Below are 17,439 nucleotides of genomic sequence, written 5' to 3'. Positions count from 1 at the left end.
TGGAAAAGACCCCTCTTTTATAAACATGTACCTCTTTTTAAGATTTTGTCCCCAGCTGTACAGGAAGGTGCAGCCGCAGCTATCTTCAAAGCTATCCTGTTTAGAGGATTTCCTTGAGAAAGGTGACATCATGAATAAATGCTGACCACTGCTGTAAAACAATCCCAGATATCCCAGCCATGATGGCAGGATGCATACCTTTTTGACTTTAGCCTAAAAATGTGCCCCCCCCCCTATATTGTATATGTTTACAATCCACAAGAACATGTATAAAAGTGTAGTACAATAAAAGACAATTCGGCTCAAAAATTCTGTTGAAAATTTGTATGAATATATTTATATTTAGTTTGATGGTAAAACTATACAGGACACAATCGGTTAGCCCCTATGATGATCTTAGCAGCCAATGGGAAAGCCTTTGGATACCTGGGGGTGTGTGATGGTTAATGTTTATATAAAATAAAGTTACACAAATATATAGATAAAAGGATTCAAAATGGAAAATAAATTCTGTTGAATAAACAGTAAATAACAGCACATGTCTGTTTTCCTAATTTTAATACAGTTCTGATGAGCGGCATTAAAATATAGTACTCTATATAGGGGGAGATGTATAAAAGCTTGTGCAGAGGAACAATTGCCTAGAGCAACCAATCGGATTTCAGCTTTCAATTTTTAGAGGCTTTTTTTTCTTCAAAATTATAGAAACAAAGCAACATTGGTTGCTATGTGCTGTATTGTTTATTTACCCAATTGTTGATAAATCTCCCCAATAATGTCTAATTAAAATATGTCTATGAAAAATAAGAAAAATGAAGGCTTTTGGAATGGAGTGCTTTGGTATTATGGAATGATTACCTACTTCCCCTCTGAACATAGTTCAGTGCCCAGGTGGGACACGTCTTCTTCCATCAGGATGTTAGTTCACATCCACTGTTTAATGACAGATCCCAGTAACATGACAAAATGAGTTACAAAAAGTCAATGTTTCTTTAGGTGCTTTTGTTTAGTTTAACCTGTGATATTGTGACTTTTTGGATGTCCCTGCATTTTATGGTACAGGACGAATATTACAACAATTTCATATAATAAATGTTTGGAAGCCTTCATGATCCATGTAATGTGGATTACGCCTATATGTTCATACACCCTCTAGATTTTGCAATATTGTCAGTATTGCTTAGGACTTGGGCTTTGTACACTGTGGACCTGGCTGTATTTTGTTTATACCATTATGTGTTTATCTTAGTATTGACCATTTATGCTGAGGGTTACCTTTAATATATGATAGATTGTGCTTTCTTTTATTATCTACTATCAGTTAGCACTAGCTATATTATTATCTATTTTATAGTGACCAGTGTACAAGCATCAGCTCAGTTGGTCCAGCAAATTCTGTTTGTTCCATTTTGTTATATAGTGCCAGTGTATATACATAAGTCATCTTTCATAACCAGAGCAATAAGTTATTATTGTAAGTGTATTGCTTAACATACAACCATATATTATGTTGTCTAGTTTATTTCCAATGTCTATTGCCTGACAATCCTGTACAGATTTGACAGGTGAAACGCGTTGGATTTGGGAATTTTTGGTTCTCATTGGTGATTTTACCTCACCTGTGTGCTTCACGTTTTTCTTAGTTTGGCGTCTATTTATTGTATCATTTTGGGGTGTTGCACTATTTTTTCACGTTTTTGTATATTTTGGTTCATTGTCATATTTTAGCATGTGATATTAAAGGTTATATTTTAATGTGTCTATCATAATTGATCAGGAGGATTTTCTCGGTGATACAGTTCTCAGATCAAATCTAGAGGGTATTTTAAACTACATTTTATTCAGCCAAGATGTCCAAATGTAAAGCCTTAAAGGGGTACTTTGCCCCTAGACATCTTATCCACTATCCAAAGGATAGGGTATAAGATGTCTGATAGCGGGGGTCCTCCAGCAGGGGACCCTCACGATCTCCCTGCTGCACCCAGCGTTCATATAGAGCGTCAGGTGCAGCGACGGAGGCTCGTGAAGCCACGGACACGCCTGGTCGTGACATCACGACCACGCCTCCTCAATGCAAGTCTATGGGAGGGGGCGTGAAGGACGTCACTCCCCCTCCCATAGACTTGCATTGAGGGGGTATGGCTGTGACTTCACAAGCCTCCACTCCGTGCCAGTTGACTAGCGATGCTGGGGGAAGTTGGCTCCATGCACCGAATGTCAGGGGGCAGAGTACTCCTTTTAAACCTACAGTCATCCTACAGCCGCCACTCCTAATGGTACAGTGAAGGGGAAAAGTATTTAAAAATGTAATCTACAATAACTCAATATTCAAATAAAAAGTTGATTTGCATTTTACTCAGTGAATTAAGTATTTGACCCCTTTGCAAAAACGTGAGTTGGCAAAACTCTTGTTGGCAATCATGGAGGTCAGACATTTTTTGTAGCTGGCCCCCAGGTTTTCACACATCTCAGGAGGGATTTTGTCCCACTTCTTTTTGCAGATCTTCTCCAAGTCTTAAAGGTTTGAGGCTGACATTTGGCAATTGGTCCCTTGAGCTCCCTTTACAGATTTTCTATGGGATTAGGGTCTGAGACTAACTAGGCCACTCTAGGACTTTAATGTGCTTCTTCTTGAGCCACTACTTGCCTTGGCCTTGTGCTTTGGATCATTGTCATACTGGAGAACCTATCCACGACCCATTTTCAATGCCCTAGCTGAGGGAAATAGTTTCACCCAAGATTTTGACAGTACATGGCCCCATCCATTGCCTATGCCCACTATCAAACATTATACTTTGTAAGGGAGTACAGGAAAACTTCAGTACAGGATGGGAATGCTGGGGGGATTGGCGGCATTGCATTCCTTCTTCTCCAAACATGGTAAGTTAAGTATATGCCAAAGAGCTCAATTTTGGTCTCATTTGACCACAACACTTTCACTGGGTGAAAAAGAGCTGTGAACACAGGTTCTGGTTTTCTATATGTTTTCCTATTGTCAGCTGACCCTACTGTTGTGCTTTATGGTGTTTTTAGCCGTTTTTACTTATTTGTTATTAGTTGTTACTACCTATTAGTATACAAAGTAACAGAAGGAAGAGCGATGTTACATTTTATTTCATACAGGATTTTTGATATGATATATAATATACTTTAACAGTCAAAAGTTGCACATAAAATATTGGGATACATTCCAATTCACATAACATGGAATGTCCTGCGTGTGTTTCTCATTGACCATTATACATCTAACAGTTTAGCTGAAATCCTGGAAGTCTGATCCGGAGTCAGAATACAGTACAGCCCCTAGTGAAAGACCACAGTTCCCAGAATACTTCCATTTGTACTAAAACTGAACAATGAAGATTTGAGCAGTAATATCAGGGCAACGCTAGAAGAAATGCACTAAGGTTGTGTTACCCAGGGTAATAGAAGGATAGATCATACTGTCTTGCAGTACTCTTGCTTATGAAGATTTTATATTTCCAACATTTTTCCAACCTATATTGGAATATAGGGGGAACAAAAAGAAATATAATGACACTAACATCATATGTATCAGACATATGTGAAATGAAGTACAGAAACCAAGGAGGGAGAAAAGTCTATTGTTGCAAGATACAATACAGCAAGTTCCACGGCCTTCACCTTCTAAACTCTGCTAAAGGTTCAACCAAATAATCATAAACCTAGCATATGGCACTAGGCTATAAAAATGAGAACATGACAAAAGACATAGACATACACAGGGGAGGGGGAGAACAAAAGGATGAGTGGTTAGAGGGGAGAGACCCCAATGACCTGTTCTAACACGTGTCTGTACAAACCTAAACTGACACGACAACTCCCCAATAGTCATCCCATTGGGCCATATGAGATAAAAGCGATATACTATTGTCAGTACATGATGGAAGGGACTCCAAACAATGTGTTTCGGCTATTCTCTCAATAAGCACAAGCAATGTGGATGGGTCACTTCTCTTCAGTAGGAGGCCGAAGATATATTTTTCTTTAATACTAAGATATGTAATAAGCGAAGTGAAATAACCTCCATACCAATCTCTCTCTGCTCCTGCTGAACAGTCCTTGTTCATAGTGAACTCTGGAGTTGTTAGCCACCTTGGTCATCTGATAGATTATGTGATGTGATGCAGAATTAGTGGGGGACTTGAGACTGGCTGCTTGGAAATGAAAGCAAGTACAAGAAGAATAATGTTTCAATAGTAACATCCTCCGAGTATTAACCACAATAAACGGGTTCCATAAAGATTGCATCTTATTTGACCATTGAAAAGGTTTGGATTAGGATCTCTTATATAATTTATCCTGCATACAGAAACCAGCTGTCTGTGATTGGCATTATGGTAGCCTGTCAAGTGGAAAGAGGGGAAATATAGGGTTAACATGGTTATCCAGGACTAGGAAAACAGAGTTGATTGCTTCAACATAGCACCACACCTGTCTTCAGGTTGTATGTGGTATTGCAGTTCATTTCCATTGAATTGAATTGAGCCTAGTTGTAATACCACACAAAACCAGAGGACAGTTGTGGCACTATTTTTGGATAACCCCTGTAATGACTATATGCTTTATGTGATGAAGGAACATGAACGGTGGTGAATGCACAAACAAATAATGAAAACGCCTTTGTGTCTAGATTAAGGATCAGGCTACGCTACGACTTTATGCAGCACCACATGTTTGAGCTGTCACTCAATAGTTATCAATATATTACTTTGCCCTCCAGCTGTAGCTCAAGAGTTAAAATCAATGAAGTAGCACTACAAAAACTCAGCGTAGCCCTGGCTCGAATGCAGAAAGGAATTCTTTATTGTAGAATGTAAAAAATAAATAAAAATTAAGATATAAAACAAAACCCATTATGAACTGCATAAAATGAATGAGAAGGAAGGCATAGCGTTGGAGACATAAATAGTGTAGCTAGACCTAATGTTACAGCAATTCTGTGACTATAAATCCACAGTATAGCCTTGTAAGGTCATTTTATTTCAGACCCCTGAATAAACAGGGAACTTGTTATATTTGAGAACACGACATGGGAACCATGCCCAATTGGTAATAGGGAACAGAGAAGAATGGAAGGCTTGGTGGAGGGAAGACAACTGGATGAAGAAAGGAAAGCATTATTACAGGTGAGTACATTTCACAAACCCTAGGATGGATGGGTGCAACAATAAATACTTAGGCTAAGTTCAGACTACGGAATCTCCGGGCAGAATATTTCTGCCCGGAGATTCAGAGTGTGGCCAGCGCTGACTGAATCAGTCGGCGCTAGGACCGCGCGGACACTGTAGTCTCCAATAGACTGCAATGTGTTCCGCTCCGATTTCCGCCTGAAGAAAGAGCACCGCCATTCTTCAGGCGGAAATTTTCAAGCGGATTTTCCGTTCACAAATTCCAAAGTGTGAATTTGTGAACGGAAACCCATTCACTACACAGTACATTTTAGCAAGCGGAATTTCCGCCTGCAATTTCAAAGGGGAATTGCAGGTGGAAATTCCGTAGTCTGAACCTAGCCTAAAAGTAAGAAGAGAATGGACTTCAAGGAGATACAACAGGGGCCTAGAGAGGAGTGATGATATGTTTATTGTATTATATTCCTCTACATGCTAGCTGAGCTGAGATCTGACTAAAATTCGCTTCTGTAAGTAGTTAATCGAGCATGGGGAGAAAACCCCCACACTGAAAGTGAGCCATAAATAGGAGTAAAGGGAAAAGTTAATTAATTAGTAGACAGCCTACTGGAAGCCTCTTTCTCTGAAATTGAATTCACAATTTTTTTTTTCGTGCTTAAATACCTATGCTATAAGCACACCAGTTACCCCCAAAACCCAGACTGCTATAAATGTAGACCTTTTTCTATTTTTACTATAGACTTAAAGGGGTACTCCGCTACTCAGCGTTCAAAACAAAATGCTTTGAATGTATACAGACGGTGTCGGGGACTTGTGACGTCATGGTCCCGCCCCCTTGTGACATCAGGCCCCGCCCTCTCAATGCAAGTCTATGCATTTGAGAAAGGAAGTCAAATGTGGCCACCTGCTGTGTGTGAAACCAGCCTAAAGTAGTGGATATTCAATTCCAACCAAATCCACTGTATAAAATGTGATTTCTGATCTTCTGGGGTGTTCCCTAACCATTTTCACCTGTTATATAACGTCACTGAGGAAAAACCCACAATGCCAAATAGTAGGCTGCAGTCCAGCAGTAGGCCTCAAAGCAGGACCTCTCGATCTTCATGTTTGCCAGGTGGATCTTTTAAACACAGAAGCAGAAAACCTTCTTAGATTTGTGTTTAGGTAACTGTCTGTTTTCCTGTAAAGTATAGAATAGTTTATCATATAGGGACATCTGAGTATAGCATACACCCTGACAGCTAATATACACTTTAAGCACACATTGGAGAGAGAACACATTGCTGTATGAACAGCTAGTTTGTAACTCATTGAATATATTGGCAGGTATTGACACAGTTTGTATAGTCATTCATAGCAAAAGAAGAAAAATCTCCAAACCCTTAGTGACCTCTGATGCATTTTCATATTTCGGTGAGGCTTTTATTTTATAAATGTGGAAATGGGTGGTATTTTCCATTAACATCTGCTCCCTATTTGACAAGTCCCTTGTGCAAAGAGGAGAATGGTTTAGAGAATCCAAGAGGAAGTTTGTTTCTAATTTTGTTCCTCTCTTCACTTTTCGGGTGTTCTCCTACCGTGAACTCGCCATAATAATATGCAGATTTCAGGATTAGTAGGGCCTAGATAGGTTTATATTAGATTTCTTTTAGGAATAGATTGCCTTTTTTTACACAAGCCTTTATTATACTTACAGTTGTATTTTATTTTCTGCTATACACCTTTTACCATATTTACCAACATGCTTCAAAGATTCCTACTGTAATGATGATAAAGCTTTGTCTTATAATTGGTGCCTCCAGTTTTTCCACTTTGCCATGTATTGACATCTATGTAAGGTGCTTACCATTATGCCTATCTATGCATTTCTACAGTAGTATATGTAAGTCCTTGCTACCGTGTTTCTCCGAAAATAGGACCGGGTCTTATATTACTTTTAGCCACAAAAAACACACTAGGGCCTATTTTCAGGGTAGGGCTTATTTACAAAACGGTATGCACACTAAACATGGCGGTTCCACAGTATTTACACCCCCCCCCCCCATTATTATCATGTGATGGGCGCAGCTCTGCCCCCCAACGTGTGTGTCCCCCCCCCCCCCCCGCCGGTTTATCAGCCCAGCAACCCACATCGGGATAATAATCGTATGTCACCCGCAAGCGTAGCTTCTCTCCCCCCCCGCCCCCCCTCCCCCAAATAATTATCAGCCGCTGTATCTATTCCTGTGCCCGGGCTGCAAATAGGGTATTAAAAAGCAAACTTTAACTTACCGTACCTTCGTCCTTGGTTCCATGCTGGGAGTTGTAGTTTTGCAACAGCTGGAGGTCCGCACGTTGAAGACCACTGACCTAGACAATGCCCGGGCTGCAAATATTAAAAAACAAACTTTAACTTACCTTCATCCTCCGTTCCCCTGTTGCTAAGGAACCGGCCTCATGGTCCCTCCGCTGTTCTTGCTGCTTCCTGGTATTGGGACGTCACAGAGCCTTCAGCCTATCACTGGCCGCAGCGATGTCACGCCTCAGCCGATGATAGGCTGAGCCGACTGTCATGTAAGAAGCCGGCCGGTGATAGGCTGAAGGCTCTGTGACGTCCCAATACAAGGAAGCAGCAAGAACAGCGGAGGGACCATGAGGCCGGTTCCTTAGCAACAGGGGAACGGAGGATGAAGGTAAGTTTAAAGTTTGTTTTTTAATATTTGCAGCCCGGGCATTGTCTAGGTCAGTGGTCTTCAACGTGCGGACCTCCAGCTGTTGCAAAACTACAACTCCCAGCATGTCCGGTCAGCCGTTGGCAGATCTGACACACCAGTCAGCTGATGACAGGGAGCCTGTCTGCTTCAATGGGTGGAGTGATCGCTTGGTGGGAGAGAGATTAATCTGCAACAGCTGTAGGCACCCTGATTGAAAACCACAGGTCTTTTGATTGGATGCAGCTCATTTATGTTTCAATGGGTGGGGTGGCTGATGTGTGGGAGGGAAGAAAATGGAATTGTGGGATTTGTAGTAAAAAAAAAAAAACTCAAGCAGGAAATACCAGTTCACAAAAAGCTAGCCACAGTGTTATGGTAATCTCATGACACAGCCATTTAGTCCCAAGACAAGCGCAGATCCTTCCTAAGCATGTCCATTACTGTTTGCCAGGTACTAAAATCACCTTATGGTGGATAACCCCATTAATGTGTGTGCCCATGTGTGTTTCATAGGGCAAATATCATCAAGGAGTAGACGGGTGGAGCTTGTGTTTAGCAGCAGAGATTAAACACAAAGATTAATTCCATCCGAATTCCTCCATATGTCTGCTTTCTTGCTTTCTCCCTTTCTGTGCTGGTATCTTGCTGGTAGTTCACTGGACCTCTACCTCTCCTGTGAAGTGCTAATCCCTGTAAGCACAAGGCATGTGATACATATTCCTGGCTCTGCTTACTTCCTCTGGGATAACTCTGTTGTATTTGGGTTCACACCACATTTTTGCCATACTGTTTCCAATCCGTTTTTGTAAAAAAAAAACGTATGGCAAAAAATAAATTAAATAAAATAATGGATGGAACAGTATGGGAAAAAGTAAACAGTATGTGTTTTTAAACCGTATACTGTTTTTAAACGTGCATACGGTTCTGTCCATTTTTATTTAAAAAAAAAACAAAAAAACAATGGAAAACACACATGTATACGGTTCCATAAGGGAAACCGTTTACGGTTTTTACTTTCCACATGCGCATCCTAAAGTCCCCACCCGACACTACATTTTAAAAAACTTTTTTATTTTTTATTTTTTGAAATAAAAACGGACAGAGCCGTATACATGTTTAAAAAAGTATACGGTTTAAAAACGCATACTGTTTACTTTTTCCCATACAGTTCCATCCATTTATTTTTTTTCTATATGGTTTTCTTTAGAAAAACTGATAGAAAACAGTATGGCAAAAACGTGCTGTGAACCCAGCCTTTTCCATATGCCGGCAAAAGAAATATGTCATTGGTTGAAAGCAAAGTGTCTGCTGCTAATTTGAGGTTTCATTCTGTGGATTCAGCACTTATTGGCCAGAGTAGGTTTCTGACTATATCCACCATGAAGGGAAGGTAGTACTAAGAGCCTTGTTGCTGACAGCTGAAGGATTGATTGGAGATAATAGAGGAATGTAAGAATCCCACAGCTCACACGCAAGACTTGTGGAGATGAAAGACAACCTGACGCTGCATGTGACACGGATTGTTCTGCCCGGGTGGTTAGTAAGGAGAGTGCCTTGAACATAGGGTTGCCACCTCTCTTGCAAAAAAAAATACTGTCCATGCTAATTTGCATAATTATATATGCATGACATCACAGGATACACATATGCGGGGAAAATTTTGTCCTATTCTGACCCCTATAACTTTATTTCTCCTGATAGGGGCCTGTATGAGGGCTCATATTTTGCGCCCTGATCTGTAGATTTTAATAGTACCATTTTTGTTTTATTGTGACTTTTTGATCACTCCCCCCCCCCCCCCGCAATACGGGAGTTGCAGTTAGTTACTAACTACAACCAGAGGTGCCTATAGCTGTTGCAAAACTACAACTCCCAGCATGCCTAGACTGTCATGCTGGGAGTTGTAGTTTTGCAACAGCTGGTGGCATCATGGTTGGGAAACATGGACATATACAGTGATCCCTCAACTTACAATGGCCTCAACATACAATAGTTTCAATAGTTTCTGGACCATTGTAACTTGAAACCAGGCTCAACATACAATGACAGGGACAGTCCAGATCTGTGAAACGTGTCACAACTGGAGGAACTGACTAATCAGAATGGGCATTTTACTGGTAAATCACCTCTATTACTGAAGTGCATGCACTGACTGGCTGTCTGGTAGTGCCCCCTACAGTACAGGGAGGAACTACAAGTTCTGTACTACTCCTTACCTGTGCCTGGGTTAGCTGCTCCTTTGGACACCAAGTAAGGGTGGGTTCACACTACGTTTTGTCCCATACGGGAGCGCATACGGCAGGAGGGAGCTAAAAGCTCGCGCTCCCGTATGTGACCGTATGCGCTCCCGTATGTCATTCATTTCAATGAGCCGACCGGAGTGAAACGTTCGGTCCGGTCGGCTTATTTTTGCGCCGTATGCGCTTTTACAACCGGACCTAAAACTGTGGTCAACCACGGTTTTAGGTCCGGTTGTAAAAGCGCATACGGCGCAAAAATGAGCCGACCGGACCGAACGTTTCACTCCGGTCGGCTCATTGAAATGAATGACATACGGGAGCGCATACGGTGACATACGGGAGCGCGAGCTTTTAGCTCCCTCCTGCCGTATGCGCTCCCGTATGGGACAAAACGTAGTGTAAACCCAGCCTTAGGGTGGCTCCATTTGGGACACTGTGTGTACTGTATAGGACTCTGTCCTCTACATAAACCATTGTTTCCCAACCAGGGTGCCTCCAGCTGTTGCAAAACTACAACTCCCAGCATGCCCGGACAGCCAACGGCTGTCCGGGCATGCTGGGAGTTGTAGTTTTGTAACAGCTGGAGGCACCCTGGTTGGGAAACACTGACCTAGACAGTGATTTACAGCTCCCAGCAGATCTTTCTTACAAATAAAACAAATCCTTACATATAATTGTATTAGTTATCTACTTATTTTTCTTTAATCCTCACTTTTTCCTATTTTTGGATGACATTTTGGTGGTTTCAGAACCAATTACCAGGTTTCCATAGAGTTATGTTCTCAACATACAATGGACTCAACATACAATGGTCGTCCTGGAACCAATTAATATTGTAACTTGAGGGACCACTGTACTACATGCTGAGAGTTTCAGTTTTCCAACAGATGGAAGCGCTCTCGTTGGGAAACTCTTGTATAGCATTTGGTGCAACAGTCCACAAGTTGGAGGATTGGTTGGATAAATACCAGCCATTGCAATTTAATTTAAAAAAAATCCCGTCAGGTTGGCCAAAATACCGTCTGTGCTGGTAAAATACCGGCCAGGGGGACACCCTACTTGAAAAGGATTCTAGAATGAGATTAGCTGTGGGCAAAGTGTACAGTGAAGAAAACAGTTGCCAAGTCTTCCTTTCCCATGGGATAAAGGAAGTTGAGGTATTTTACCATTAAGATAAGATTTAATGCTTTGCACATACTTTACATCTATATGCAGTGCGAAACGTAGAAACGATTGCTTCTGATACACTTCCACCAACAGCAGCTTAACTCCATGAGAGAACCTTTCCAAGAAGTCTATTTATTTTTCAAACTCTGCTTCCTAAACCTTAAGCCTCATAAAATCTTCGGTAAGAGCACAACTGTGGTGGGCCCCAGCCCCCCGGGACTTCTGTGAGCCTTAAGAGAGATTATCTGGTATCCCTCTTGACCCTGGGATTACTCCCTGTGTGTTTTTCTGGTGTCAGGCCTCAGCATGGGTTTCCATCCATTTCTTCAGACTGATAAATGGCTCTGCTCCTGAAATGTCCACAGCTGCCGAGTTATACACCACTGGATCCTAGTCATGACGTTGTTATATGGAGGGACAGAGGTTATATTCGGAGTGTATTGCTTGCACAGTGAGCAGGACTTGGAGCGGAGCTCGGGCTATCTTCAGAAGTACTGGGAGAAAACCATTCAAGTATGAAACATTTTAGAAAGAAACGTTATTTCCTCCATCAAGAGGGGAAACTGATAAGAACTGATTGAGGTGGAACTACACGTGTGGGAGGTTCAGGTCATGGCCACTTTCATATGGCTACATATCTGGTCAGTATTTTTAGTCAAAACCAGAACCTACTCAGAGAAAAGCTATGATGGAAAGACTTGCCCCTGTTCCATGTTCTAGACTCACTTTTAGTTTTGGATTACAAATAGTGATCTAAGAGTGGCCTCAGATCAGTTTCATCCTAGTTTCAAGACCGGGGGGCTTCCATTTCCCAGCCGGACCGCTGCCAAATCTCATTCACTTAAATGAGCCGGGAGGAGTCATATAATGACTCTGGTCGGCTCATTTTTGCTCTGCACGCAGCCTTGTGACCATACTTAATACTGTGGTATGCTACGGTTTTAAGTCTGGTCACAAACCCAGATACAGGGCAGAAATGAGCCAACCAGTCATTATCGGACTCCGGTCGGCTCATTTAAGTGAATGAGATTTGGCGCCAGTCCGGCTGGGAAATGGCAGCGTCCGGTATTGAAATTTTCCACTCAGACCTGGCAGTCATAGTGACGAAGTGTGATGTGAATGCAGCCTTACAGAGATCTGAAATTGCTTCTATAATATGCTAGTGTGAACCTGGCCCAAGATATGTAGAGATTTGCCTGGTTGTATTATATTCACCTTTTGTATTTTTAGCTGTATTTGATGTACTCTTGTAGATGGATACTAGAGATGAGCGAAATTTGATTCGTCACGAACTTCTCGGCTCGGCAGTTGATGACTTTTCCTGCGTAAATTAGTTCAGCCTTCAGGTGCTCCGGTGGGCTGGAAAAGGTGGATACATTCCTAGGAAAGAGTCTCCTAGGACTGTATCCACCTTTTCCAGCCCACTGGAGCACCGGAAAGCTGAACTAATTTATGTAGGAAAAGTCATCCACTGCCGAGCCGAGAAGTTCGTGACGAATCGAATTTACTGTAAGTTTGCTCATCTCTAATGGATACAGAAACCCTATTTAATTAGTCAGTATAGCAGAATAGGCTCCTTTTTCCCATACACTTCAGCCATTTGTCTACCGATCATCAATCCTGTTTGTTCAGATTGTTGGTGACGTTTTATAGCTTTAGGGTCTATTCACACATTCACTGCAGATTTGAAGCTGTGTTTAGTCATTAAGTTTACATTCAAATCTGCAGCATAAAATACTGTGCATCAAATCTGTTCAGGATACTTAAATTGTGAATAAACCTTTAGGGTCAATTCACACATGCGTGTTTTCTGCTGAAGATCTGCTGAAGATTTGCTGTGGTACATTTTGCTACCCATTGAAGTCAATGGGTAGCAAAATCTGCTGAAACAAATCTTCAGCAGATCTGCAGCAAAAGTATGCACGTGTGAACGCACCTTAAGCCTCAAAATATTCCCACATGTTTATCTTTGTTGTGGATTTGTTGCAGCAGATTTTGCTGCCCATTGACTTCAATAGGTAGCAAAATCTGCTGTGGTAAATCTGCAGCAAAAAATTTGGATCTGTGAATAGACCCTGAGGGTGCGTTCACACGTGCATATTGTTTGCTGCAGATCTTGCTGCTGCAGATTTCACTGCCCATTGACTTTAATGGGCAGCAAAATCTGCAGCAAAAATCTGCACGTGTGAACGCACCCTTAGGGTCTATTCACACATGTACAATATCATGGGCAGATTTGATGTGCAGGATTTAATGCGCAGGATTTTCTGCCTCAGATTTCAATATAAACAAAATGACAGAATAAAGCTTCTAATCCTATCTGCGCAGGATACTGTACGTGTGAACACACCCCTGGGGTGCTTTCATACGTGCGCCTTTTCTAAAGCAGATTTGCTGTGGTAGATTTTGCTACCCATTAAAGTCAGTGGGCAGCTAAATCTGCTAAGAAAATCTGCAGCGAAAATCTGCATGTGTGAAAGAACCCTAAGGGTGTGTTCACACGTACAGTATCCTGCACAGATCTAAATGTGAACTAAATGACTGATCACAGCTTCTTTTCTTCAGTTACAAATCTGCGCAGGATACTGTATGAGTGAATAGACCCTTAGGGTGCGTTCACACGTACAGGATCTGCTGCATATTTTTCCTGCATTTTTTTAATTTGAAACAACCATAATAATTTAAGGGCAAAGTGCTCCTGTCATGTATGACATCAGTCTGACCACAATGGTCTCATGGCATGTTGCTGTTCCCCCTGGTAATGGCTGGTATGAAAACACCATGCCAGCCCCTTTTTTTGGGATATGGACAGTGCTTGGCATGAAGAGGATGAGGCCTCCAATTTTACTGGAATAAATGATAGCGGATATCTACTCCATCTTCAGTCTGGGGTGCACGGACAGTCACAGGTATGCCAGATTTATTAAGAGGCCTTACTTCAGCAGATGAACAGAATGCAAAATGAGCGTCTTTAGTAAATCTGGGGGGAACAAGTGTGTACTAAAAACAGGCATGTCTGAACAGTGTCATCAGGTAGATAATTTTGGTCATCCCCTCAAAATATAATGTGTCAACTTAATGTAGAGCTGAACAGATTCCAATAAAGTACTGGCACCTATCTTCTCAACCCCTGCTATTCATTTTGCAGCTTTTGATAATGCATATCCCTAATTAATATTTTAACTTTTTCTTTTTCAGGCAAAGCCAAAGCTTATTGAACCCCTTGACTATGAGAATGTCATTGTGCAAAAGAAGACACAAATCCTGAATGATGCCCTTCGGGAAATGCTCCTTTTTCCATATGATGATTTTCAGGTAATAAACAGAGGGTTTTTAGTTTATATTACAGAAAGTAATATGTGATCATAGAACTTCATCTTACCTTAAGATTAGGGAAATCGTGCAGGAGGAGAGGTGCTGGTTCACAGGGCATGTTAAAGGGGTTATCCAGGAAAAAACTTCTTTTAATATATCAACTGGCTCCTGAAAGTTAAATAGATTTATAAATTACGTCTATTAAAAAATCTTAATCCTTTCAGTACTTCTGAGCTTCTGAAGTTGAGTTGTTCTTTTCTGTCTAAGTGCTCTCTGATGACACCTGTCTCGGGAACCACCCAGTTTAGAAGAGGTTTGCTATGGGAATTTGCTTCTAAACTGGGCGGTTCCCGAGACACATGTCATCAGAGAGGACTTAGACAGAAAAGAACAACTCAACTTCAGAAGCTCATAAGTACTGAAAGGATTAAGATTTTTTAATAGAATTAATTTACAAATCTGTTTAACTTTCTGTAGCCAGTTGATAAAAAATATTTTTTCCCTGGATAACCCCTTTAACACTGCTATCATTCTGTGAGTTTATTTTTTTTTTGTCACAAACTGATTTCTGCGTCAAAAGTTCTTCTCATCCTTCTCAGAAGAACAGTAAGGAACAACACCCCTAAAGTCCTTTTGGGTGGTGAGCTATTTAAAGAACACTTTATCTGCTTTTTTAACCTTTTACAGGACCTCATGTATTGAATTAATTAGAGAATAGGATAGTGCTAAGAGTTAAGTTTTAATGTTCCATAGTATAAAATGTATTATGAATTATTACACCACTAGTGAAACAATCACCATTTGAAATGAGCTAATGATACACCGTGTAATAGGTATACCAATTTTAAGCGTGAAATACACCACGTTCTTGGTATATCAGAGTACCTGAGTTAGGGCTGGGCGGTATACCGAATACCGAAATTTTTGTGCTGCACGATATGAATTTTAACCCATACCGCAATACCGGTTTGGCCCCTCCCCTCGGGAATGAATGAATTGTCAGCCCAGCACTGCGCTGTCCCCCTAATCATATGTGACCCGCAAGCGCTGTGCTGTCCCCATCAGGGTACTACTCACATATGTCACCCGCAAGCACTGCCCTCCTCGTCCTCCTGTTTGTTGCGGCTGCCAGCGCTGACACTCTATGCCAGGGGTCTTCAACCTCCAGATGCTGCAAAACTACAACTCCCAGCATGCCCGGACAGCCGTTGGGCTGGGAGTTGTAGTTTTGCAACATCTGGAGGTCCGCAGGTTGAAGACCACTGCTCTATACTGTATCCCTATGCCCGGGCTGCAAAAGGTAAACAGAATAAACTTTAACTCCCCTTCCCCGTCGGTCCGGACCAGCTTCCTAGGGAATGGAACGTCGGAAAGCCGTCAGCCTATCACCGGCCGCAGCCATGTTCCGCCTCGGCGGGTGATAGGTTGAGCCCACTGTCATGTAAGAAGCCGGCTTCTTACATGACAGTGGGCTCAGCCTATCACCGGCCGAGGCGGAACATCGCTGCAGCCGGTGATAGGCTGACGGTTGTCAGATGTTTACGTCCCCAGGAAGAGCGTAAGGCCGACGTAGGAAGATGCTTTAAAGTTTATTTTTGTTTACCTTTTGCAGCCCGGGCATAGAGATTAGAGATAGTATAGAGTGCCAGGAGGACGAGGAGGGCAGTGCTTGCGGGTGACGTGAGTAGTACCCAGATGGGGACAGCGTGGTGCTGGGCTAATAATTATAATTACATATTTATTTATTTTTTTTGGGGGGGGGGGGGGGGGGAGGATACAGTTATATACCGTGGAACCGCCATAAATTACAAAATACCGCGATACACATATTTGACCATACCGCCCAGCCCTGACCTGAGTGTCTTAATACTCAGGATTTACAAATAATCTCATGCAAGAATGAGATCAATGTACTCTATAATCACTCCAAGTGCAGTATCAGAGTATATAGACAGCACTTTAAAACACAAAGATGACTTGCCTTCTACGTGTTTCTATCAGCTAATAGTTTCTGATGTCATCAGGATGGCTATGGGCTAGAATATAAATTGCATTGTATAATACATCATGCATAAGATAAATAAAACCTGCAGGAAAAATGCATATATAATATAGCCTGATCCAAAGGGGCCTGTAAATAAAGAAATTGCATATATGTAGCCTGCAAGAAAAAACTATATATATATATATATATATATATATATATATATATATATATATATATAATATCCACATGTGCTTGTTTCCTGTACACAATCTGGAGGGATTCCTTATGCGTATTCAACTCCAGCAAGAGGTGCGATCATGTTGCTAAAAATCCAAGTGCTGAGCAGAACCTGCAAGTGTGCAGGGAGCCGTGACTCACCGGCTGCTGCTGCTGCTCGCCATGTATCGCCATGTATCGCCATGTATCGCCATGTAGTTGCGCCTTCAATTCCTAACTGGGCCATAGCACAAGACAGTTTTCTGATGAAAGGTATGATTCAGGTTGTATTCTCTTTCACCCAACCAGCCAGATCTTAACAGATATCCTACCTATCTTACTAAATCTGTCTGTATTGCACAAATATGAAATAAAGGGATCTACATTTATGTACAACATGTAATGCAACAAATATGTGTCTCTTATTTTACCTTCTGACAATCTGTTCAAACCATTTCCTCGGTGAAAGCTTCCAGCTGTTTATTTTTACCCCAGCTATTTGTTAAACATTATAATGATAACAATCTAAAAAAAATTGGTGGCCCTAGAAGCAGGAAGCCAGGCCCTCATGAGTACAAAGGTACTGGAAGTCTCTGCATCCGTCCTCCTTTAAAAAAATAATAATAAAGCACATGTAAAGAAGCACAAATACCAGTTGGGAATTAGGA

At 41.6% G+C, this 17,439-nt stretch overlaps 1 protein-coding gene across 18 annotated transcripts in view; it reads left to right on the top strand.

Moving 5' to 3' along the window:
* Nucleotides 1-17,439, top strand: part of DOCK9 (dedicator of cytokinesis 9) — a 255,830-nt gene that overhangs the window by 82,914 nt on the left and 155,477 nt on the right. For all 18 annotated transcript variants that reach the window (XM_056555648.1, XM_056555647.1, XM_056555652.1 and 15 more), the window contains exon 2: nucleotides 14,452-14,568. In XM_056555648.1, the coding sequence (XP_056411623.1) occupies nucleotides 14,539-14,568 (30 nt within the window). In that variant the 5' untranslated portion in view covers nucleotides 14,452-14,538. The remainder of the gene's footprint in view (nucleotides 1-14,451; nucleotides 14,569-17,439) is intronic.

This window comes from Hyla sarda, chromosome 2 (assembly GCF_029499605.1).
Source record: "Hyla sarda isolate aHylSar1 chromosome 2, aHylSar1.hap1, whole genome shotgun sequence".
Lineage (NCBI taxonomy): Eukaryota > Metazoa > Chordata > Amphibia > Anura > Hylidae > Hyla > Hyla sarda.
This window is presented reverse-complemented; position numbering and strand designations above follow the sequence as displayed.